This window comes from Lepidothrix coronata, unplaced genomic scaffold, assembly GCF_001604755.1.
Source record: "Lepidothrix coronata isolate B3197 unplaced genomic scaffold, Lepidothrix_coronata-1.0 Scaffold95, whole genome shotgun sequence".
Lineage (NCBI taxonomy): Eukaryota > Metazoa > Chordata > Aves > Passeriformes > Pipridae > Lepidothrix > Lepidothrix coronata.
The window spans coordinates 1,612,707-1,632,301 of record NW_016690275.1 but is presented as its reverse complement, the minus strand read 5'-3'; the positions used below and the strand labels follow the sequence as shown (position 1 = coordinate 1,632,301).

General features: G+C 41.1%; 1 protein-coding gene across 1 annotated transcript in view; it reads left to right on the top strand.

The window, feature by feature from the left end:
• The window catches only part of HMGA2 (high mobility group AT-hook 2), a 106,977-nt gene extending 87,896 nt beyond the window's left edge, over positions 1-19,081 (top strand). Inside the window, exon 5 of the mRNA XM_017822211.1 lies at positions 15,936-19,081. Coding sequence (XP_017677700.1) covers positions 15,936-15,983 — 48 coding nt within the window. The 3' untranslated portion in view covers positions 15,984-19,081. The remainder of the gene's footprint in view (positions 1-15,935) is intronic.
• The last annotated feature ends 514 nt before the right edge of the window (positions 19,082-19,595 follow it).

The window sequence follows — 19,595 nt, the reverse complement described above, 5'->3', positions numbered from 1 at the left end:
AATTTTTCCATTTCCTCATTTTTAGGCAATTTGTAGCAGCTGTAGACTCGGCTATATGGGGGAGTTGCACTCTTAAGTAATACAAAGGAAATAGATATTTTTATGGAAACATAATTGAAGCTATCAAAGTTTTCTGGAAACAAGATATGTTTTATTTTTATCATTTCTGGAAAGAAGAAACACTGTGCATATAGAACAGCCCGTTGAAAATCTTATAATCTCTTTCGGAGATCTGTTAAAATCTCAGATCCTCACAGATCCTTAATATCTGATTCCAAAAGACAGCATACCAGGTCAGCAGGACAGTGTATAGATCAGAAAAAAGATTGTATCAGTCAGAAAAGTACACATAAAGTGTACATAGAAAAACGTGCACAAAAAAGTGTACGCCAAAAGAACACATAAAGTATACTTTTCTACCTAATGCAAAATGTAGTAGATGCTTTTAAAACAACATCAAAAAAAAATCAAATCCCAACAAGAATAAACATTTAAAAGTGTTATTTTGTATAGGAAAGAAGATGCAGATTTGCTATATTTTTTCCTGCTACTCATTTCTCAATCTTGGTATCAATAAAGTTATGCATGTTAATTAGTCATAATATATATACACCTCAAATTGCACCCATCACATATGTCTACTCAATGTAGGACACAGTAAATGCTGAAAGCATCAGACAGACTCTGCAGCCCAGGAGCTACATCCGTGATTCGCACATTCATATGCAGCCCAAAAGTCACAGACTTTGTGAGCAGAGCTGAGCCTGGGACCCATGATGGTTGTGTGGCAGGTCCAGTGTGCTGGGATACCCTGGCCAGTAGGCCCAGGGTTCAAATACTTCATCCCCTCTCTTTGCCATGCAATAAATCTGCACTTGGACAAGCTTCAGGCGTTCTGTTACGTGCTAGCCACCACATGTGAATTTAGCCTTTTCCCTTCTGGGAAATCTCAGACAGATACGCGGTAGAAATACTCAAGAGACCCACTTCCATAGATTGAAAAGAAGCTTCCAGTGTCACTGACAGGATGGTAAATCCCTTGCACCCAAGCAAGGTGCACATACACATCCAAGAGAGTGAGTGCCACTGTCCAAGGCCACCCTGTGTCCTGCCAAACTGGGAATACTGCAGCCTTACTCCACTGAACCTTGACTGTAGAAATATTGAAAAACCTCTGCCCTGGAAATTGAGCTAGTGCCCTGGGGTTTCATTGCCCTTCCCACTGCATCCAGCAAGCTGTGTTGTGTGTTGTGGACTTTTTTTGTATCTACTGATATGGGGAGTCAGAAAGTTCCCAGGGGAACTCCTGAAATTCAGATCCCAGAGGGGTAAAACTTTCTTTTCCAATAGTACATGGAATTTTGTACTTTAGCATAAGATAGGTGCATATGTGTTATATAGGCCATTCCAGAACATCCTCTGAAAGTTACCATTCTTTCATTATTGCCTTTTTTTTTTTTTAAGCAAATATTGAATGTTTTCCCCAAGGTAGCACTAGGGGCCATCTTATATGTACTGGAGGTTCTTGGTACCATGTGAACACAGGCTGAGCGAGTGTATGTTGTGGAGCATGGGAAATCAGAAAAGCCTCTTGCTTTCTTCATGGATGCAGTAAATGGAATCTCATGGAGGGTACTGGGCTTTACATCCTTGCCTTCTTTCTCTTTTCAAGGCAAAATGGTAGCAACTGCATGATGTGACTTCAAAAGGAAGACATACTCAGTCTTCTTTTTTTATAATCAGTTTATTATGACAGGAAGGGACTGAATAATTTGTATGATGTCTTTAAAAAAAAAGAGCAGGTTTTTGGAATAAAACAAAAAAGAATCTGGGGGAAAATATAGAAGATGCAATTATGAGTTCTATGAACAGATGGAACACTAACCTGGAATGAGGCCTAGAAAGGGATGTCACATACTTCTGACAGCAAATATTTTCTTATTTATATGACATAACTTCTGAATAGACTCTGAATAATGTAATTCAATAAGGCTATGCCTAAATATGCAAATCATTGTAAGACTCATGTACCCAAGGCTGTAAGTATTTATGATTGTCATTTATTACATAGTTATGATAGAGTAACATTTTAGAGATGGCTGCATCCAGAAATTTGGCTGTAAATAAATTTTAAAAATTGAGACATTATAAAACTAGAAGAAAAGGAAGAAAAGGGAAATAATACCCTTCAGAACAGGAATATATTCAGATATTCAGTCACTTTTAAAGAGTCAAAAGTTGGAAATACATGCAGTGATCTGAAAAGGTAGGTTGCTGCTCTATAAGGCAAATTTTTTTGGATTTTAGTAGTTTATTGATAGTGAGTAGGTACACAGTGACCTCTCAGTTCTGGGATGACAAAGACTTTGCCACTAAGTACAGTGTCACACAATGAACACAGTAGCCATAGGATCATTACCAAAAAGTCAATTTTATAAAAATCACCTTTATAAAAATTTGGTGGTAGAAGGCTAGAGGAGGAAGGGGTAAACTGAAACACTTCCCTAAGCCAGCAAGGCTCCTCTTCACCCTCTCCCCACCTCTTCCCTCCCCCCTCCTTGCTTGTGGAAGGAGCCCAAGATGGGCAGGTGATGTGTATGGACAGGGTGGCTTTGTGTTTGACCCCATGGCTGTGGCTATGCAAGGTGTTTATGCAAGTACTCCATTCAGTTCAGAACTTGGCTGTGATTTGACATGAACTGAAGTCTCACTAATAATAGCCAGAAGAGAAGGGATTGTGGTGTGTACTTGAGAAGCACCATTGAGGAACATGGCTGAGCAGTGTTTAAAAATGTCAGTCAAGTGTAAATTGAACAGTGCTATTTTTGCATACACATACTTCATATTTTGGCAGAGATTTCAAGAGTAGCAAGAGTCGGTGCTGCTAACACTTGGGTATCTTGCTTCACAGGCATACAAGATTCTCAGCAGCACTTGGCTATCCTCTGAAAATCTGGATTCTTTTAAGGTATTTACAGAGTGATATACAGAAAGTTGAAAATACCAGAATGATCAGTCTGCAGACTTATAGGAACAAAAATAATCAAAATACTAATTAGTAAAGATGAGGTGCGTGAGAAGGCTGCGCAGGAAGAAAGTGCTCTTTGCTGAGAGCTTGGTTCCTGAGCTTTTCATAAAGGCTCTGCATTTTTAACAGTCAGCATCGTTTTGTCTTCTCCACATCCAGCTGAAGTCACTGAAAGATGCCATATTTCCTGACTTAAATATTATTAACAGATACTCAAGGGCTGTATCCTTGCTCATTGCTGCACCGAAAAACAAGGGAAACAAACCTCCTGTGTAACCACTCTTGAAAATTGCTCCATCTTTGCCATTCCATTTCAGGGCCGTATAAATTCTGTTGCAAATTTTATGTTAAAAATGAGGTATGCTGAGGTGCATATGTAATAAGATAAATACAAAGAAAATCAAAGTTAAGACCAATGAAAATAGGTTTTTGTTTCTTAAATAATTTGCTAAGAAAGTTACAGTATTTGCATACCAGCACTATGAAAGTTTGACTAGGGAAAAGAGTAGTATACTCAGTCCTTATTAACTGATATACATATTTAAACATGTTTCGGAAGGAAGTAATAAGAAGCCAATATCTCATTTTATTTTGGGGTTTCCCTGGCATCTGGGGAATTTTTTAAGGTCTGCTTGTTGTCCAGAATAACATTCTTGGAATAGAAAAATAAGAAGCATTTCACAGCTACTCTGTCAGTTCTCTGTAGGGCGTTTGTGGAATTTGATGAATTTAGTTCCTTGAAATCAGTGTTGCCATGCTACCCCGGGGTGACATCTGGCTCCTCGGTCAGCCTGTCAGCTTGTGACACGTGTGCCAAACATTAAGGCTAGGGTGGATAGGCTGAAGCTATGAGCATGCCTCCTCCGTTGCAGTCTAGAGAGGACCACTCAGGTGAAGGATTTATAGTCAGTGTAAAACAAAATCATGACAGACACTTTAAAATCTTTTTCCTGGTGGAGCTTCTATCCCATGTCACTTCTGTTGGTGCTCTCACTGTACTGTTCCTTACTGCTGTGATGGAGTGAAGCAACACAGATGGCAAGCACAGGCTGTGATAGGCTGGCTGCTCTTTGGGGGGTTGTTCAGGTCATAGATTGCTCATTGGATATTGTAGTCATGGGACTGCTGTCTTTATAGACAGAATAAGAAGTATAGGAGTGTCACAGCCTCAAAGGAGACCACGCAGTGAGAATTATTCTCCTAGGTACTTCACATTGAAGGCTACAGAAATACATAGGTGGTTTTCAGACATGAGCAGTGCATGAAGGATCTAAACCTTTGGGCAGTTTGTAAGCGTTTTGAGTTCATCATTATAGGACCTAAATAACTAAATGTGCTTTTCCCTGACTGAGGAAGGAAAAAAGCTATTCAAAACCATTGCCTGACTGTTGGGCATTGTAGCACTCACATCGTCATAGCGTTAATCCATATCTCATGGCACTCGCATCGTCATAGCGTTGATCCATATCTCATGGATCGTTTTTCATTGGGATCCCAATGCAAGAAATGTTAAATTCTTTATGAAGTCTGCTCCAGCAGATGGTGAGCATCACCATGATGAAGTTCTGCTACTGATCTCACTGTAAGACGTTTCTGGAAGTGCTAGAATGTTTTCAGAAAATGTTGGCTGAAATCTCACTTTAGAAATGACTGCTGCATATATTAGAAAAGGATATAATATTGCCAGTGTACATCTTGCTTCGCCTCTGTTTTGTCGGTGTAGTCACACTGTTCAGGGCTGATCTCTGATCTCAGGTTTGAAGAGTTATTTGACACACAGCAACCATGGGAAAAGAGAAGGAGAGAAAGAAAAAAAAGAATCACCCGCATTCTGCCTGAATTCAGATCTCAGATTTCCCACATCCTGGTATTTAATTTCTCACAGAGTTACCAGTGGTTGATCTCACGGCAGGATTAGTGGGAAGAAAAATGAGAGCTCCATTGAAACCAGACTTGAATCTGGAAGGAAGGAAAGAGGAACATGTGAGCTCTAGGACTGAGGAGATATCAGATTCAGGGCAGTGAATGGCTTCTACCCCTTCCCCTTCCCTGATTCCCATGCTTATTTTGAGGCAATTCTGGAAACTGAAATCAGAACAGCAAAGACACAGTTAAAGTAAGTTAGGGTACTCACACATTGCTTTAATAGTCTCCTGAGAGCTCTGTTATATAGTGAGGCATTAACTGTAATTTGTATTAGTATTTTTTTATGTTTAGAAAGAGGAGAATAGATTAGCATTGAGGTATAAATTACAGTAAATCTGTGTTGATCCTAAAAGAAAACACGTTTTGAATGCACATTTTCACCAGGATACCTTCTCTGATTTGATTATAGAATATAGATGTGATCAACTGGAAAAGAAATTCCCATAAAAGGTTCTATAATCAAAATGAAATAATCACTATCTGTTAAGTTGGACAGCTTCACTCACTTTGAATCAGGCTGTCTTGCCTAGAGAAAGAAAAAGCTTTGTCCTGTGGTAGCAGGACACTGTGTAGATCAAGCTCGAAAAGTTGGGTTGTTGCTCTATGCTGAGAAGGGACCAAACTTTCTCACCCTTTCCGCCAGATTGTGTAGAGATATTCAAGAAGTTGGAGAAAACCTTTAAATGCATCACTCTAAATGCTTTTGCAGTTGAAGATATTAAGATGACAAGAAGAGTATGTCATTAAACCATAGCTACCCTTTTTTGATTACCTGGTATTTGTAGATTTATTGGCAGGGTGGCTTAAATTAGGTTATATTTTTAGCCTGCAGCATTACATAATAAAATAGCAGCTGAATTCTTTGCAGTAAAAAAAGAGAAGGGGTGGGGGAGTTTATTAAAACCAACACAAAACTCTCTGATTTTGCGCTTTCGTCTGCACAAAGAGGTGCTCCATGGTTACACAATCAGTAAAGTTTGCAAGAGAAGCATTTCCATTGCCCATTGTGTTCAGGAGCTGTCGCCTGCCTTTTGCTGCAGACCTGCTGTTTAGTCTGAAACTGAAAATTAAACCCAGAACTTCAGCTCTCAAAGTTAAATACTCTGCGTTGCTGGAAGCACACAGCCTTGCCAGTGTCTGTGTGGCAAGATCCATGATTAAACTCTTCAGATATTTTTAAAAGCATTTAACAAGTCTGTTAAGCTTTATTGTTTTTGTTTTGGTTTGCACTTTTTTTAAGAAAAAAAATCATTTTCTGAATTACACCAGAAAGTCTCATGTGAACTGTACTGAATAGGCTCAGTAGAGCTTGCTGTCTTTCAGAAATATGTTTCTCATTTTGGAGGGCTTTTCTGAGAATGGCCCTGGCAAGGTAGAGCCCTGTACATTCAAATCTCTCCTTCAGAAACAAAAAAAGAAAGGAAAAGCCGGGGAGAGGAAGAGCAATGATGGTAGTGGCAGCAGAGCCCCGTGCCCTGCCCTGCTGAGGGCTGCCCTGGTGGGCGGTAGCATGGCATGGGCCGCTCAGCCTCAGGGCTGGCGTTCATAAAAATGTCACCGTTGCGCTTCCAGTGTGAAAGGCGCTTTTATCTCCCCTTCCCACAGCCCCTTTCCAGTGGGTACTTGGGACTGGACCCGGCGGCTGCTGCTCGGCCTTCCCGCATGTCTGGACCCTAATGAGGTGTGTGCGGCTCTTGGCTGCAAGTTTTCAATCTCTTTCTTATTACTTCAAAGCTGCTGCTCCAAGGTTCAGACAAGTTTGATCACTTGACAAAATCTCTCAGCTGGGATTCAAAAGGGAAGACGCTTTATTTTTTTATTTATAATTGCAGATAGATAGCTGCTCCCAAACTGCTGTTGCCAGTGGCTCTGTGGGCAGAACCACAATGCTTTTTTAAGTGATAAAGGATTGGAGGTGAATAACTTTTGGCAGTTGCTTCCCGTCTGTAACAAGTGGTCGATTTTAGGGGGAGAAGAAAAGTAGAATCAAAATCGAACAGGCCTTATTTTATTTTTCTTTTCATGTTCTAAATTTGGGGGGGGGGGGGGCAGAACCTAAACGATGTGGGTTTGACCTCAGTTTCAAAGCCTCTACTAGTGTTTCCCTACTCCTTTCTGGGAGACCTTTGCTGTAGTCTTTCCTCTGTCATTCAGCATAAAATATGCACAGAAACTGGTGCTGTTTCGAGTACCTCAAAGGCTCAGGGGGAAGGCAGACTCCTACAGGTTTACCTGTAGGGGCTCCGGTATCCTTTTGGGCTTTTCCATCTTCAGTGCCACAAGAAAGCAGAGCTAACGCAGTCACCCACAGCATTTCAGTGAACTAGACAAGTCTAAGAGTTTTTAAAGGTTGGCATCCGTCGTCTTTTGTTCTTTCATCTGATTATGGACTATACATATTAGTGGTTAGAGACTATTATTAGAGCCTCTGCTTGCCTTATGCTTCAGTCCGGATTTTGGCTGTGAATGCAGAGCAGTTTACCACTACAGTTTAAGCCTCCACAAGAGGTTTTAAGAGCAGCTTCTCAAAGTTGGGGTTAGTCCAGCTCAGTTGTATATGTTTCTAATAGCACCACTGCCTTCTTTTTCTTAATATTTTATTTCCTTCCCACCAGAACTGTTTATGTCTTGTAGGGTTGAAGCTCTCCAAGACAAAATACGTCTCTGTCAGTGTTAGCATAGCACTTGCAATTGCTTCAAACACCATTTTCTCTTTAGGACTGTGCAGACTTTAAATGGTGTTTCCTGCAAAATTCTTCTGACCAGTACTGAGATTTTGCTGGAGATTTTCAGTCTCCTTTTAATCACATGGGGAACAGATTTTTTTCAAAGTGTTTTGACCTGCTTAGGTCAAAAAGGCACTTGCTCTACTCAGATGCCAAAACGCGTTTAAGAAATCTGGCCTGACGTAATTTAGACAGCTGAGTCTCAATTTCAAGGCTTCAGCCGCACAAGCTTTGGTGCTGAGCGACCTGCTGCCTTGCAGAAAGTTCTTTGCTGAATTAACTTCAGGGCTGCTCTAAAATCCATGGCAAATATGGACACCTGAAGCTGAGGTTCATTCAAGCCCATCTGTAAGAGAAGCTGAGAGGCAGAACCCAAGGCAGGTAATTTTTAGGATATCTAAACGTCAGGCAGCCTAATTCCTGTTTCTGGAAGTTCTCAGTGTAAGCCCTCCTGGATTTAAAAATCCTGTGTTAGATAAGCCCTTTCTATCAAAGTAACCAGAGAGACTCATTATCACTCCATTATATCAAACAGTTCTCCTAGTGGGAGATAAGCTAGGAGATAGAGAAATGTTTTTGATTCCCCCTTAAACTAACAGGAAGAAGATACTTGAATCTATATTTAAAATAAGCTGTTCTAACTTAAAGAGGAGTGTTCTGTCCTGTCCTGTCCTGTCCTGTCCTGTCCTGTCCTGTCCTGTCCTGTCCTGTCCTGTGGGAATCCTCCTGCACAGTGTCCTGGTCCCCTCCAGTTACCTGAACCTGTTGCTTAAGGACCAAAATTTGGCCAAGCCTGGTGAGACACTTCTTCCAGAAGAGGAAGGGGATCTGTAGGAGTGGTTTCTAAACATGCAAGGATGGTAACTCTCTCTGACCTGAACCAGCTGAATCCCAGCACAGCCCCAGCAACTTCAGTCTGTCTGCCTCAGCTACTTCACTTCCTCCAACAGCTGGGGATGTGGATTATCCAGTAATCCCCATGAGCAGCCTTTTTGCTAGTCAAGCAGTGCTATTCCAGCAGTAAAAGGAGAGGACACACTTAATTTGCTTACTAACTATGCAGCTCAAAAACCACATGCTGGTCACCTGCAGGACAGCATCAGTTTTTTGCTTTATTCCCTCTACTCCCTTTCTGTCTTTAACAGAATATTTGATTATTTATATAAAAGTGGAGTGTCTTCAACAGAAGAAAATGGGTCCTCTATACACAACAGTTTAGTGAGGAGGCTTCCTAGTAGACGAGAGAAAACCCAGCTTGAAGTATCTACTTCAAATGAGAGCATGGGGATTTCAAAATAAGTCTACATGTGAATCCAAACCAGTGCTATTGCATTCATGCACACTCTTATTTTTGCTGTCTGTTATGGATTGCCTTCCTGAGTGTGAAAACTTTGAGGAAATTGCTAAGTCAAAATGACCTTAAAGACAGTTGCTATCCCTTAGACTGCTCCTAAGAGCATTAGGCAGCTCTAAACATGCCCACCAAAAAGCATTTGGGCTTCAGTAAAGTTAAGCAGCAGCTACTTGCTGGTATCTAAATATTGAACTCATGCTATGATCAAATCCGTGACAAAGTGGGTCATTAGACACTAGGTCCATAGGAACTTAAACATTTAAAGCAAGAATATTGGTTTGCAGTCCCTAAATCTCAACCCAAAACTGCCCCACCATCTGCCATCTCTCTGTTTGTCTCTCTGTTTATATTCAGTGTCATTTAAGTACTAAAAGTTTTACTTCCTCAGGGGGACCTGCCTGCTCACTATCCCATGGGCTGTCCCATGCCTTAGTCTATGACTGCAGAAACAGTGCTGAGAGAGGGCAGGGTATCTCAGATACCCTGAGCAGAGTCTTTAACTGTTTTGTTACCCACCAAGCTAAAGAATTTGTGCTCCTTCTACCATACTAGCACTTGCAGTGCACAGAAATTGCTTGCTTGTGGGCTGGTTTACTTATATGTGTTTGAATGCAGAGTTTCTGTATTGACATAATTTCCTTAAAATTGTGTTTTAATCCAGCAGTAAGAAGAGTTGTGTGGCCTTTTCTGTATATGGTCATGATGATCTCTTCTGCCTTAATAAATGCATACGTTGTGATATGTGAAGCATATCTGCAACAATTTGAGCTCTGAATCCAGCTTCTGGAATTCAACTTTGCCTTACTGCTGAGTGATACTGTCACTGAGCTCTCTGTTGTGCTTTGCAGAGAGTACAGTAGCTCAAAGCAACAGATCCCACCCTAAGCTTCATGCAAAGGAAACAGCACTCTGAGTGTCTGTTAGTGCTGTAAGACTTTCTACGGCAGTTTGGTGCATTGGCTGTGGAGCCGTCGGGATGGCACTGTGTCTCAGCTGGGCAGAGTCCGGGCCCCTGCATTTGCTATAGTAGCCATCTGTTCCTATCCCTGTATTTCAGGGTCTTCTCTGAAAATACTAGCTTGCATGCCAGTAGATTTCAGAGCAGTTAACAGCAGACAATGGTCCACAGTTTGCAAGTTGCTCTTGTCAGCAGTTCTTTTTGACGTATCTATTCAAGCTTACCCTCTTGGGCTTAGAAAGCAGCGAGCAAAATCTGTGCCAATAGCTAATACTTCATTATAAAATAAAAGCTCTGACAAATTCAGAGGCTCCATATGCAGCATTACGATGATCCTGAAGTTCGTTTCACAAAATGGGTTCAAATTTTTAAATCTGCAGTTCGGAAATTCATGAGCAAAAGGTGAAAAAACTGAATTGCAGCTGAATTGCCAGTGAATTTCATGGGGTAAAGACAATTATTCTTAAAGCTTTGCCCCAGGGTATTAGAACAGAGCAAACATTTTTACAAAAATACCAGTTGCCCTTCTGCAGGTTGGGGAATGCTTCTCTCAAACACCAGTAATTGTCTCTTCATCAGGTTTTGTTGTAACCACTTTGTGCGAGTCCAGCAGAAAAAGGAATGCAGAGGCCATACAAAGACCAAACTAAGTATATCTGTTCTTGAGGTCACTAGGATGCTACTGGCTGCTTGTACTTCCAGAAAAATAGCCTGCACCAACAAAATGTGGATCACCAAATGGAGATCTTGGTGTCGGGCCGTGACTTTGACCTGAAAAGGTGCTGAAGTTTAAATACAATCATTTGTGGCACAGCTTTGTTCTAGATGGTGCCACTTCTGAACTTTAGGAATGAATCACAGGATCACAGAATTGTTAGGGTTGGAAGGGACCTCTGGAGATCATCTAGTCCAACCCCCTACCAAGGCAGGGTCACCTAGAGCAGGTTACATAGGAATGCAACTGGGTGGGTTTTGAATGTCTCCAGAGAGGAAGACTCCATGACCTCCCTTGGCAGCCTGTTCCAGTGCCCTGCCACTCTCAGAGTAAAGAAGTTCTTCTTATGTTGAAGTGAAACTTCTTGTGTTTTAGTTTATGGCAAGTGCTCCTCGTCCTGTTGCTGGGCACTACCAAAAAGAGCCTGACACCATCTTCTCAACACCTGCCTTTGAGATATTTATATGCATTAATGAGATGCCCTCTCAGTCTTCTGTTCTGTAGAATAAACAGGACCCGTTCCCTCAGTCTCTCCTCATACGAGACACGCTCCAGTTCCTTAATTATCTTTCTTCCCCTCTGCTTGACTGTCTCCAGTAGCTCCTTTTCTTTCTTGTACTGAGGAGCCCAGAACTGGACACAGCACTCCAGATGTGGCTTCACTAGGGCCAAGTAGAGGGAGAGGATCACCTCCCTCGACCTGCCGGCCACACTCTTCTCAATGCACCCCAGGAACCTGTGAAGTGCATGTGCTAGTGGTTGTCACTTTGCATATTTCTGCAGTATACACCATTTTGGTTTTCCGCAGTGGAGAAACTTATAAAGCAGAGATGGAACTTCATAGCTCTGGAGAGGGTTCATGGATCCACAAATCTTAACACAGTTGTTCTGTGCCCATTGAGTGCCTGCAGGGATCACAGGCAGCCACACAGAGCAGGTGGGCATGGCACAGGAGACCAGCACCTTTCTGGATTATCTGCTGGTTACCAGATGAGATATCCAGGGCATCTAAAACAGCCTCAGGCTCCTATAATCAGGCAACCAGATGCCACCAAGGTTGTCATATTTTAAAATTGTGTGTTGGGCAAGCCCAAATAGGTACTCATAACTGAAGCCTGCTGTCCTGCCTCCTGGTTCTTTTTGTTACCTTCACCACTGTTGAATCAGGGCTAACAACAGTGGTACCAGTCCCCCACAGAGTAGCCCTTCTGAGGGCAGATACCTTCTGTGAGTCACTGCAAAACATATGTCCTTTCCCTCCTGCTGGAGTCCAACATACGTGAGAGTTGAGGGTCCAGGCTAGTGTCCTCATTTGCCAGCCCCTTGCCAGTGATACCGCTCAAGAAAAGACCTGTTAAACATCTGTGCACATAGGAACTTTGGAGAAAGCTGCCTTGCAGCTCTGTTTTGGGAGAAACACCAGCTCCCTATCATCCCTGCTTGACAGGGCAATTATAGCAGTTAAGGGTGGAAACAGCTCAGGGTGCTAGCTTGCAGTTTGTCATACAATATCATGCTATGACCTGTAGCAACTCAGGATAAACATACCCATGCATGGCACCCTTGGATGACCAAGGACAGTATATGCCAAGTAAAACTGCTTCTGTGGCAGGTCCTTGTGTCAATCAGTCCCTGAGGATACATGTATGGGGATGTATACACAGATGCATAGGAAGTCACTGAGATATTGTCTTAGAAGCAAGAATAAAGCCTGAGCTATGCATGTGAGTATTTACCCTGCCCTTTAGCTGTTAATCCTATTCACCCTGAGCTCTTCATGGCTATGGCCATGGCCATCCAGCCCTGTTAGCTGGATTCGACATGGTTTGTAGCTTTCTCAGGTTTCTCTTTGCAGTCTGCTAGCCCAGCCTCTTGCTAGTTTGCTGCAGCAGAAAACAAAAAACCAGGGGAGTAGCCCTTCAAGGCAAAATTGGGTTGACTTATGCTCAATTAACAAGTCACCATGCTACAGTGAATGCAACTAAAAAGAGAGAACAACCTGAGTTAAGGCTGCCATGTAACTTGAAACCTTTGCTTCGTGCCTGAAGCTTCTTGTGGTGTTGCTGAATTTATGCTCTGCATGGCTATCATGCTCTGACTGAGTGACTTGGATTTCTGATGTCTGGTCTAATGACCATGCTTTCCTTCCTAATTTTTTCCCTTCTCTTCAACTTTATCAGAAGCATTTCTGGATTTACAAAGTGTTTAACTCCCACCCCAGTTCCTCCTTCAACTTTTGACTCAGGGACCCCCTATGATACATGGTTATGCCATCGACCTTGACGGGGATCTGTGATGACTTGTAAGTTCCTAGAGGGTGCCTGCTGATGCTAAAGCATCCTTCCCCTGAGGTGCCCAGTGCCTGACTGCCAAGCAATGCACTTTACTGAAATGACTCAGCACAGAGCTGGTTTTCAATTTCCACAGGTTGCACAGTTCTCAAAACGCCTAGCCCCCTCCATCTTTTGGGAAGTGTGTGTGCGTATGGGTGCTGTAGAGCTAGAGAGTGGGTTGAGGATCACAGCTGCACAACCTTCTGGTATTTGCAACCAGTTTTTCACAAGTGCAAAAAATCCCTCTCTTTTCCTGCCTTATACATTTGTATTTTCTCTTTCAGTTCCTCTACTGACCTCTTCCTTTGGCTCCCTCCATGCATATATGTCTGATTGGTACTATCCCTTTGTTTGAATTGTAAGCACTTCAGAGCAGCAATCATGTCTCCATCTGTTGTCTTGACAAGAAACTTGCATGATAGTTTGGTTTAAAACCACTCATCTGTAACTGAGCTGTCTTAGACTTTTGCAAGGAATGAACAACAATCTGAACCCTTTGACAGCTTTTCTTCATGAAAAAGTCTTTCCCAAGACTGATGTGAATTTGAAATCTGCCAGTCTCAAATATATTTTAATAATTAGTTTATTATTTAAATATTTGGGTGGGTTATCTTAATTTTTTGTTTCTCATTCTTCGAGGTACTACAGGTACACACATTTGCATGCACGTATGCAGATGAGAGCAACTCTTCCTTCATTGCATGATCATTGCATGAAGGAAGAGCTTCTCATTAATTCCCTTTGTCACTACAGCGGGGCTACAAGAAAAAAAATACTGTGAGATTCACAGTAAAAAGCACTAGAGTGGATGGCTTTTTAACTAAAAAGAGCTCTCTTGTGGCCACCCTGGCTTGGCTTTGAAGTTTGTCCTTCCACATACTTTGCCTCTCCCCCATCCTTCTTACACTGTGATTGGAAGTCTACCTTCATGGAAAATGAGTTCATCAGGTTTCAGTAGCCTCCTGACAAGCCAAGCATAAAACAAAGAGAGCTGCTGCTCTGTACCCACACGTGTGTTGCTGCCTTCCAGGAAACAATAATCAGAGGCTCAGAGCTGACCACAGTGCTGTAAGAAATTAAGCATGTGATCATCATCAAATATCAAAACATGTCTACCTGTATTATGTTAAGAGCACAGAACCCACAGTTGTAATTTTTAACTGAAATACTTGGCTTGGAGGCAAAGCTGGGGTTTTCCACGGTCATTCCGAGTTCTGAATTACCAAGGCTCAAACCAACATATTTTGTACTGTCTCTCCACGTGCAGCCCAAATCAGCCCTCTGTTAGGTGCCTGAAGATAGGATTTTTATTCTTGACTGAAATGTTGTAACAGTTACTGGATTCAATGGGGTGTGAGCTCAGATCCCCCCCAGCCCCATGCCACCAGGGACAGAGTAAAATTCACTTGATCATTTTGTGAGTTGGGGATCTTATTTTTTTGCAGCACTGTGAATATAACCTGCTACAACTGGACAAAAGTTATTGTGAGGAAGAAATTGTTCATCTTGTGATAGATCAGTGTCCTCTGGAATTTAAGTATTAATTGAAAATTCAGTGTTATAGGGCAGCTGGCACTTGATTTTGCTCTCTTTCCTCTGTCCGTGGCTTTGATCATGCTACATCTTTCTTTGTGTCTGGTGCTCAAGATAGTACCCCAGGGTCACAGCCTGGTACCTAGTCAAGAGGTATAAACCTACTGGCTTAAATATCTGAGGCCCAAGCTTTAGCAGGAGTGGGGGCATGAAGGAAGAGGAGGGAGCATTTCCTTCATACTTTTCACTTTTCCCACATAACCCAAAGCAGACTAAACAAAACCAGTGTGAAATCTCATGGCTTGATGCTGCTATGGTTATATTTTTTAAGCTGTCATCCATTCATTTATAGTTATGTTTGTTCCCTGGATTTACAGCTTTTTTTTCAGCCTTTTCTTGCAGTGAGGTGGGGGGGAGGTCAAAACCTTATGAAAGAAGATTGCAGTGAGCAGTGGCCTGTGATTAAAGCACAGTGTTTTTCCTTGATGCTGCTCCTCCACAGCAGTGTCACACATGGTAGCATTTAGGAGCCCTTCACAGCTGAGGTGTTTCAAACACTAATGAATGGAAGTTTGGTCGCATAAGGCAGGCAAGCTTTAAGGCAAGCTTTTCTGAATGGTGTACTGTAGTGGCCTGGGAAAGGAAGAGAGTTATAAATTGTGTCAGTTAGCCACCCAGACAAAATGAAGCCATGTGGAAAATCAAATCTATTAAAGTATGAAGACTGTTATAAGCTGTTTTAAGCGGTCATTCTTCAAAGGTCTCAGTTGGCTGAGGAGGCAAATTCCTCTTCTTCATAGATCTTTTTCATGTGCTGTCTTAGGCAATGATGTGCAGTGTTTGATAAAAAACAACTTTTCACTGACAGCCCCTTTTATTATAAATGTTTATTGCCCCCAGTTCACCACCCATGTCCTGAAGGGTACTGCACATTCATTAAAAAAATCAGGATAAGAGCATCACATTTGGTCAGGCTTGCTGAAGGTAAACATGAAGCAGTAAAAGGGCCAGTGAGGAGGAGAAGGAGAGCAACAGCTTAACATTGGATACCTGCTCAAAACGCTTTCTCTTTTCTAGCTGCCCATGTTTGCTGGCCATAGGAGACCTATGACAGAGCATGGCACAGATTACTTTTTCTTGACGTCTCCTGGGGTAGAAGAAAAACCTGGCAAGGCAAAGTGGTGGGATCAAAGAGCAGGTCCTCTCCTCCCCAGGGTGGCTTCTTGAGGTGTCACAGCAGCTGTAAAGAGCATTTTATTAGCTCAGGAGGTAATTGTCAGCTGCATGAGGGAACAGTGAAGCAGCAGCTTAAGATACACGGTCATATTATTATCATATATTATTCCTATTTGTGTATTCTAGGAAGAGACTGAAGAAACGTCCTCACAAGAGTCTGCAGAGGAAGACTAGGACACCGCACCATGCAATTTCTACCTCATCAGCAGTCTTTTGAAGGGAGAAGACACTGCCTTGACCACTTACTTTCTGTTGCCATGATCTTTCCACTTTTGCCTGAAAGGGGAGGGGGGGGGGAAGCGAGGGGAATCACATAACCTTAAAAAGGATTTGACTAATCATCTTTGTAATCCCTTCACAGTCCCAGGTTTAGTGAAAAACTGCTGTAACAGAAAGGGGACACAGATTAACGATGCAACTTTTAATTACTGTTTTCTTTTTTCCTATTAATAGTTTGTTTGAGTTGCTAAGTAAGGGTGAATGGGTCCAGAACAGCTCCAAATCAGGTTTATGTCATCACTGCACTGCATATAAACAAGAAACTTGTAACATAGTCATTATAATGGGCATTGAAATAGGAAAGGCTGAGTGTTGTAACACTTATGCCTTGCAGACACTTCCAGCAACCCACTCCCTGCTTAGTGAACTCCCTGTTTTAGATCACCAAAGATAAGGATAGCTACTACTCTTTTTCTTTTGTAACCTTCTTGTAGACTTGTACTTGATTTTTTATTTTTTTGATAAGACTTACTGTTATTTCAGGAAAAAAATGAAAGATGATCTTTCACTTCATTCAGCTGGTAATCAGAAGAAAGAAATCAACACGAAAATGGTACTTTCATTTTGCAAAAGGGAAGAAAGACAAAGATACGTTGTATGGTTATAGATACAAACATATCAGCAGAAATAGTAGTAAACAAAATGAACAGCCCTTATCACCTGGATAATAGGAAGCCAGGGAGTTGGCTCTCTATAGAGTGAGGCATTTTCTGTGGAAACAAAAATGACTGACACCAAACTCTCTTATGCCATTAATGACTAAGTCTTTATCGATAAAAGTGTTTTAAAACATATAGAATGGTACCTAAAAATTAATCATACATTTATCTGAACAAAAATAATCCAGATTTTTGCTTTGTTTTAACTAATTCCCCTCACCCTGTACCAGTATTTTGAAAGAATTGAATATCTCCTCATTACACATCAGTCACAATGTTATAACCAACACCATGTACCTCAACTAAGCTCGTGCATTACCTTAAGCAATGTATTTTGACATAGGATGGTTCACTGAGCACCTCTGTGCCAGTGGCATTTCTCCATCTTTTCATTCAAAGCAGCACTTTTAGCACCAGATGCAATATTACCCCACTATTCAATACTACCTCTGATTTTTTACAAATAACTCAACAGACTGATAAATACATGCTGCTATACACATTCAATGCAGGAAATTTTTATTGGGTAGATAATGAGTATCTGCATTCTCCCTTTCTTTCTATTTCAACATTATTTGCAGTTAAGGAAGCAATGTCTTTTTTTGTGTTTCAGCATGACTATGTGTTTTTCTTTTCGCTTGATTTGTTTGGGTGTTTTTCTCTTTGTGTGGATTTTGGGGTTTTTTTTGTTTTGTTTTGTTTTATGTACTTACCCTATTCTCTGCTAGACTTCTGTGTAATGTACTGTTAACTTGAATATATTTTTGTACTGAATTGCTGAGAGGTTTGTGGGATAATTTTCTTCAGTGACACTACATGACATAGAAAAAATTTAGCTGTAATGTTTAAATATTACTGTCCAAGTTTGTACCTCAAATGAATTGTTTAAAGGAATGGACTAATTGATTGACAAAGACCTACCTCCAGACTTTAAATGGAATGAACTTGTTACTTTCAGCATTAGTTTTGAGATGTTTGAAACAGTTAGGACTGCAACTAATCCCTAGTTCAAAACTATTTTTGTAAAATAACTTGTGGAAAATGAACACATTTTAAATTACTTTCATATTAAAAAAAAAAACTAACAAAAAAAACCTTCAAAGAAACTTGAAGCTTTGTAGGTGGAAAGCAGCAAGCTCAGCTTTTGCATAATGCAATCACAAATATGTGTTTAAAAAAAAAAATTAGTAGATTGTAAGAAAATACTTGACAAGTATTTTCATGTATTTTAGACATATGTGATTTTGTAATGTTTCAGCCAGATTTATTTTAAATGCTTCTAATGTAGAGGTTTTTTATTCTCCCCTCTCTGACTTTTGTTGTTCCTTCTTTCTCTCTCTCCTCCCTCCAATTTCATTTTTCTCTATTTCTGTTTTATTTCCCTTCTTCCTCTCTTTCCTAGTCAGTACTTTGTACCATTGTATTAATAACTGGGCCTGGGTAGTTTCTCAGGAAGGCATCCTTTGGTATGGCTTTAGTACTGAGCCAAATGCAGTTAAAGATAACTACTTACTGGCTTCTTCCAAGAGGCAGTGTCAAGAAATGCAGACCTCCTTGAAAGACTGAGAGTTCAGTAGTGGAAGTTGCTGAGAAAGAGCTGATCGGAGTATCACAACTAGACATGTTAATATTAAGTAAAAGAGAAATCCTAGCTATACAGTAGCTCTAACAGGCCAATTCCAGTGTCACTTTAAGGCAGTAAAAGGAATTCTGCTGACATCAAAGGGCATTGAATCAAGCCTTAGGAAGTCCCTTTTAGGATTTAAGGGGGTTTTTTTGCATTTTCTAAAACCACGATATTCGGTGGATGACACAGAAATAATTGCTGGGTGTATGTCACTCTTCAACCTCCAAGAGACTTACCACTCTGATGAACTGAATCATACATTTTCTATATATTGTAGTACAATCAAAACACATTACTACCTCTTAGGGCCTACTATACCTCATTTTTTCAGACTGAAAAATTGCATGTGGCCATTGACTCAGTGAGAACATCATAAAATTTTTTTATATGTATAGTTTATTTTTGTGGGAGATAAATTTTATACGACTGTTCTTTGCTGTTATTGGTCACTGCTAACTATGACTGGACATGTAACTCTTCTACCATTTCTGCAAGAGAGGTATGTTTGCAGGAAAAAAAAATCACTTCAAGATGTTTAACTACAGTGTACTTTTGCTTTTGAGCGTCTTCTAACTTTTTGCTTTGTTCTTCATGTAGAGTTGCTGTCTATGATTGTACTTCAAATCGCTTGCTTGTTGAAAATGTTCCTTTAATGGATTATCACAGTCTGTTCAGCACAATAAACATAATAGCCTCTGTGATCCCCATGTTGTTTGATTCCTAAACTTTTGTCACAGTTCCATAAAATGAGTAATAAAGTTTGGTCACAATGACCAAATTTGTAAAATCTTTACATGCAAGTAGCCTTTGTTTTGTCCCATGACCCTAGGCATATGCCTGAGAAGAAGTGCATTTGCTGTTAGGGGCACCAGGAGTGGGGGCTTAGCAGAGGGACACATCTTCTGAGGCTCCCCAAAAGGTTCCCATTCCTGGTCTGGAACTCACTGTGCTGAGCTAAGGACTAAACCATGTACTTGGAGACCAGCAATCCTACCTTCCAGACAGGGAACATCATAGCATGGGCCAGGCTGATATGGGTTTTATTGCCTGATCTCAGACCCTCCTCTCAGGAGTCCACCAAGGTGACAAGCCTTCTCTTTTTAGGCAAGATTGCAGTTTGCATCCAAGTTCATGGAGTTTCCATTATGCAGCCATTAAGTTAGAAAAAGCAGGTACTCAGAGCAGCAGACACAAGGATGTGGCTGAGTACAGTCTGCAGCA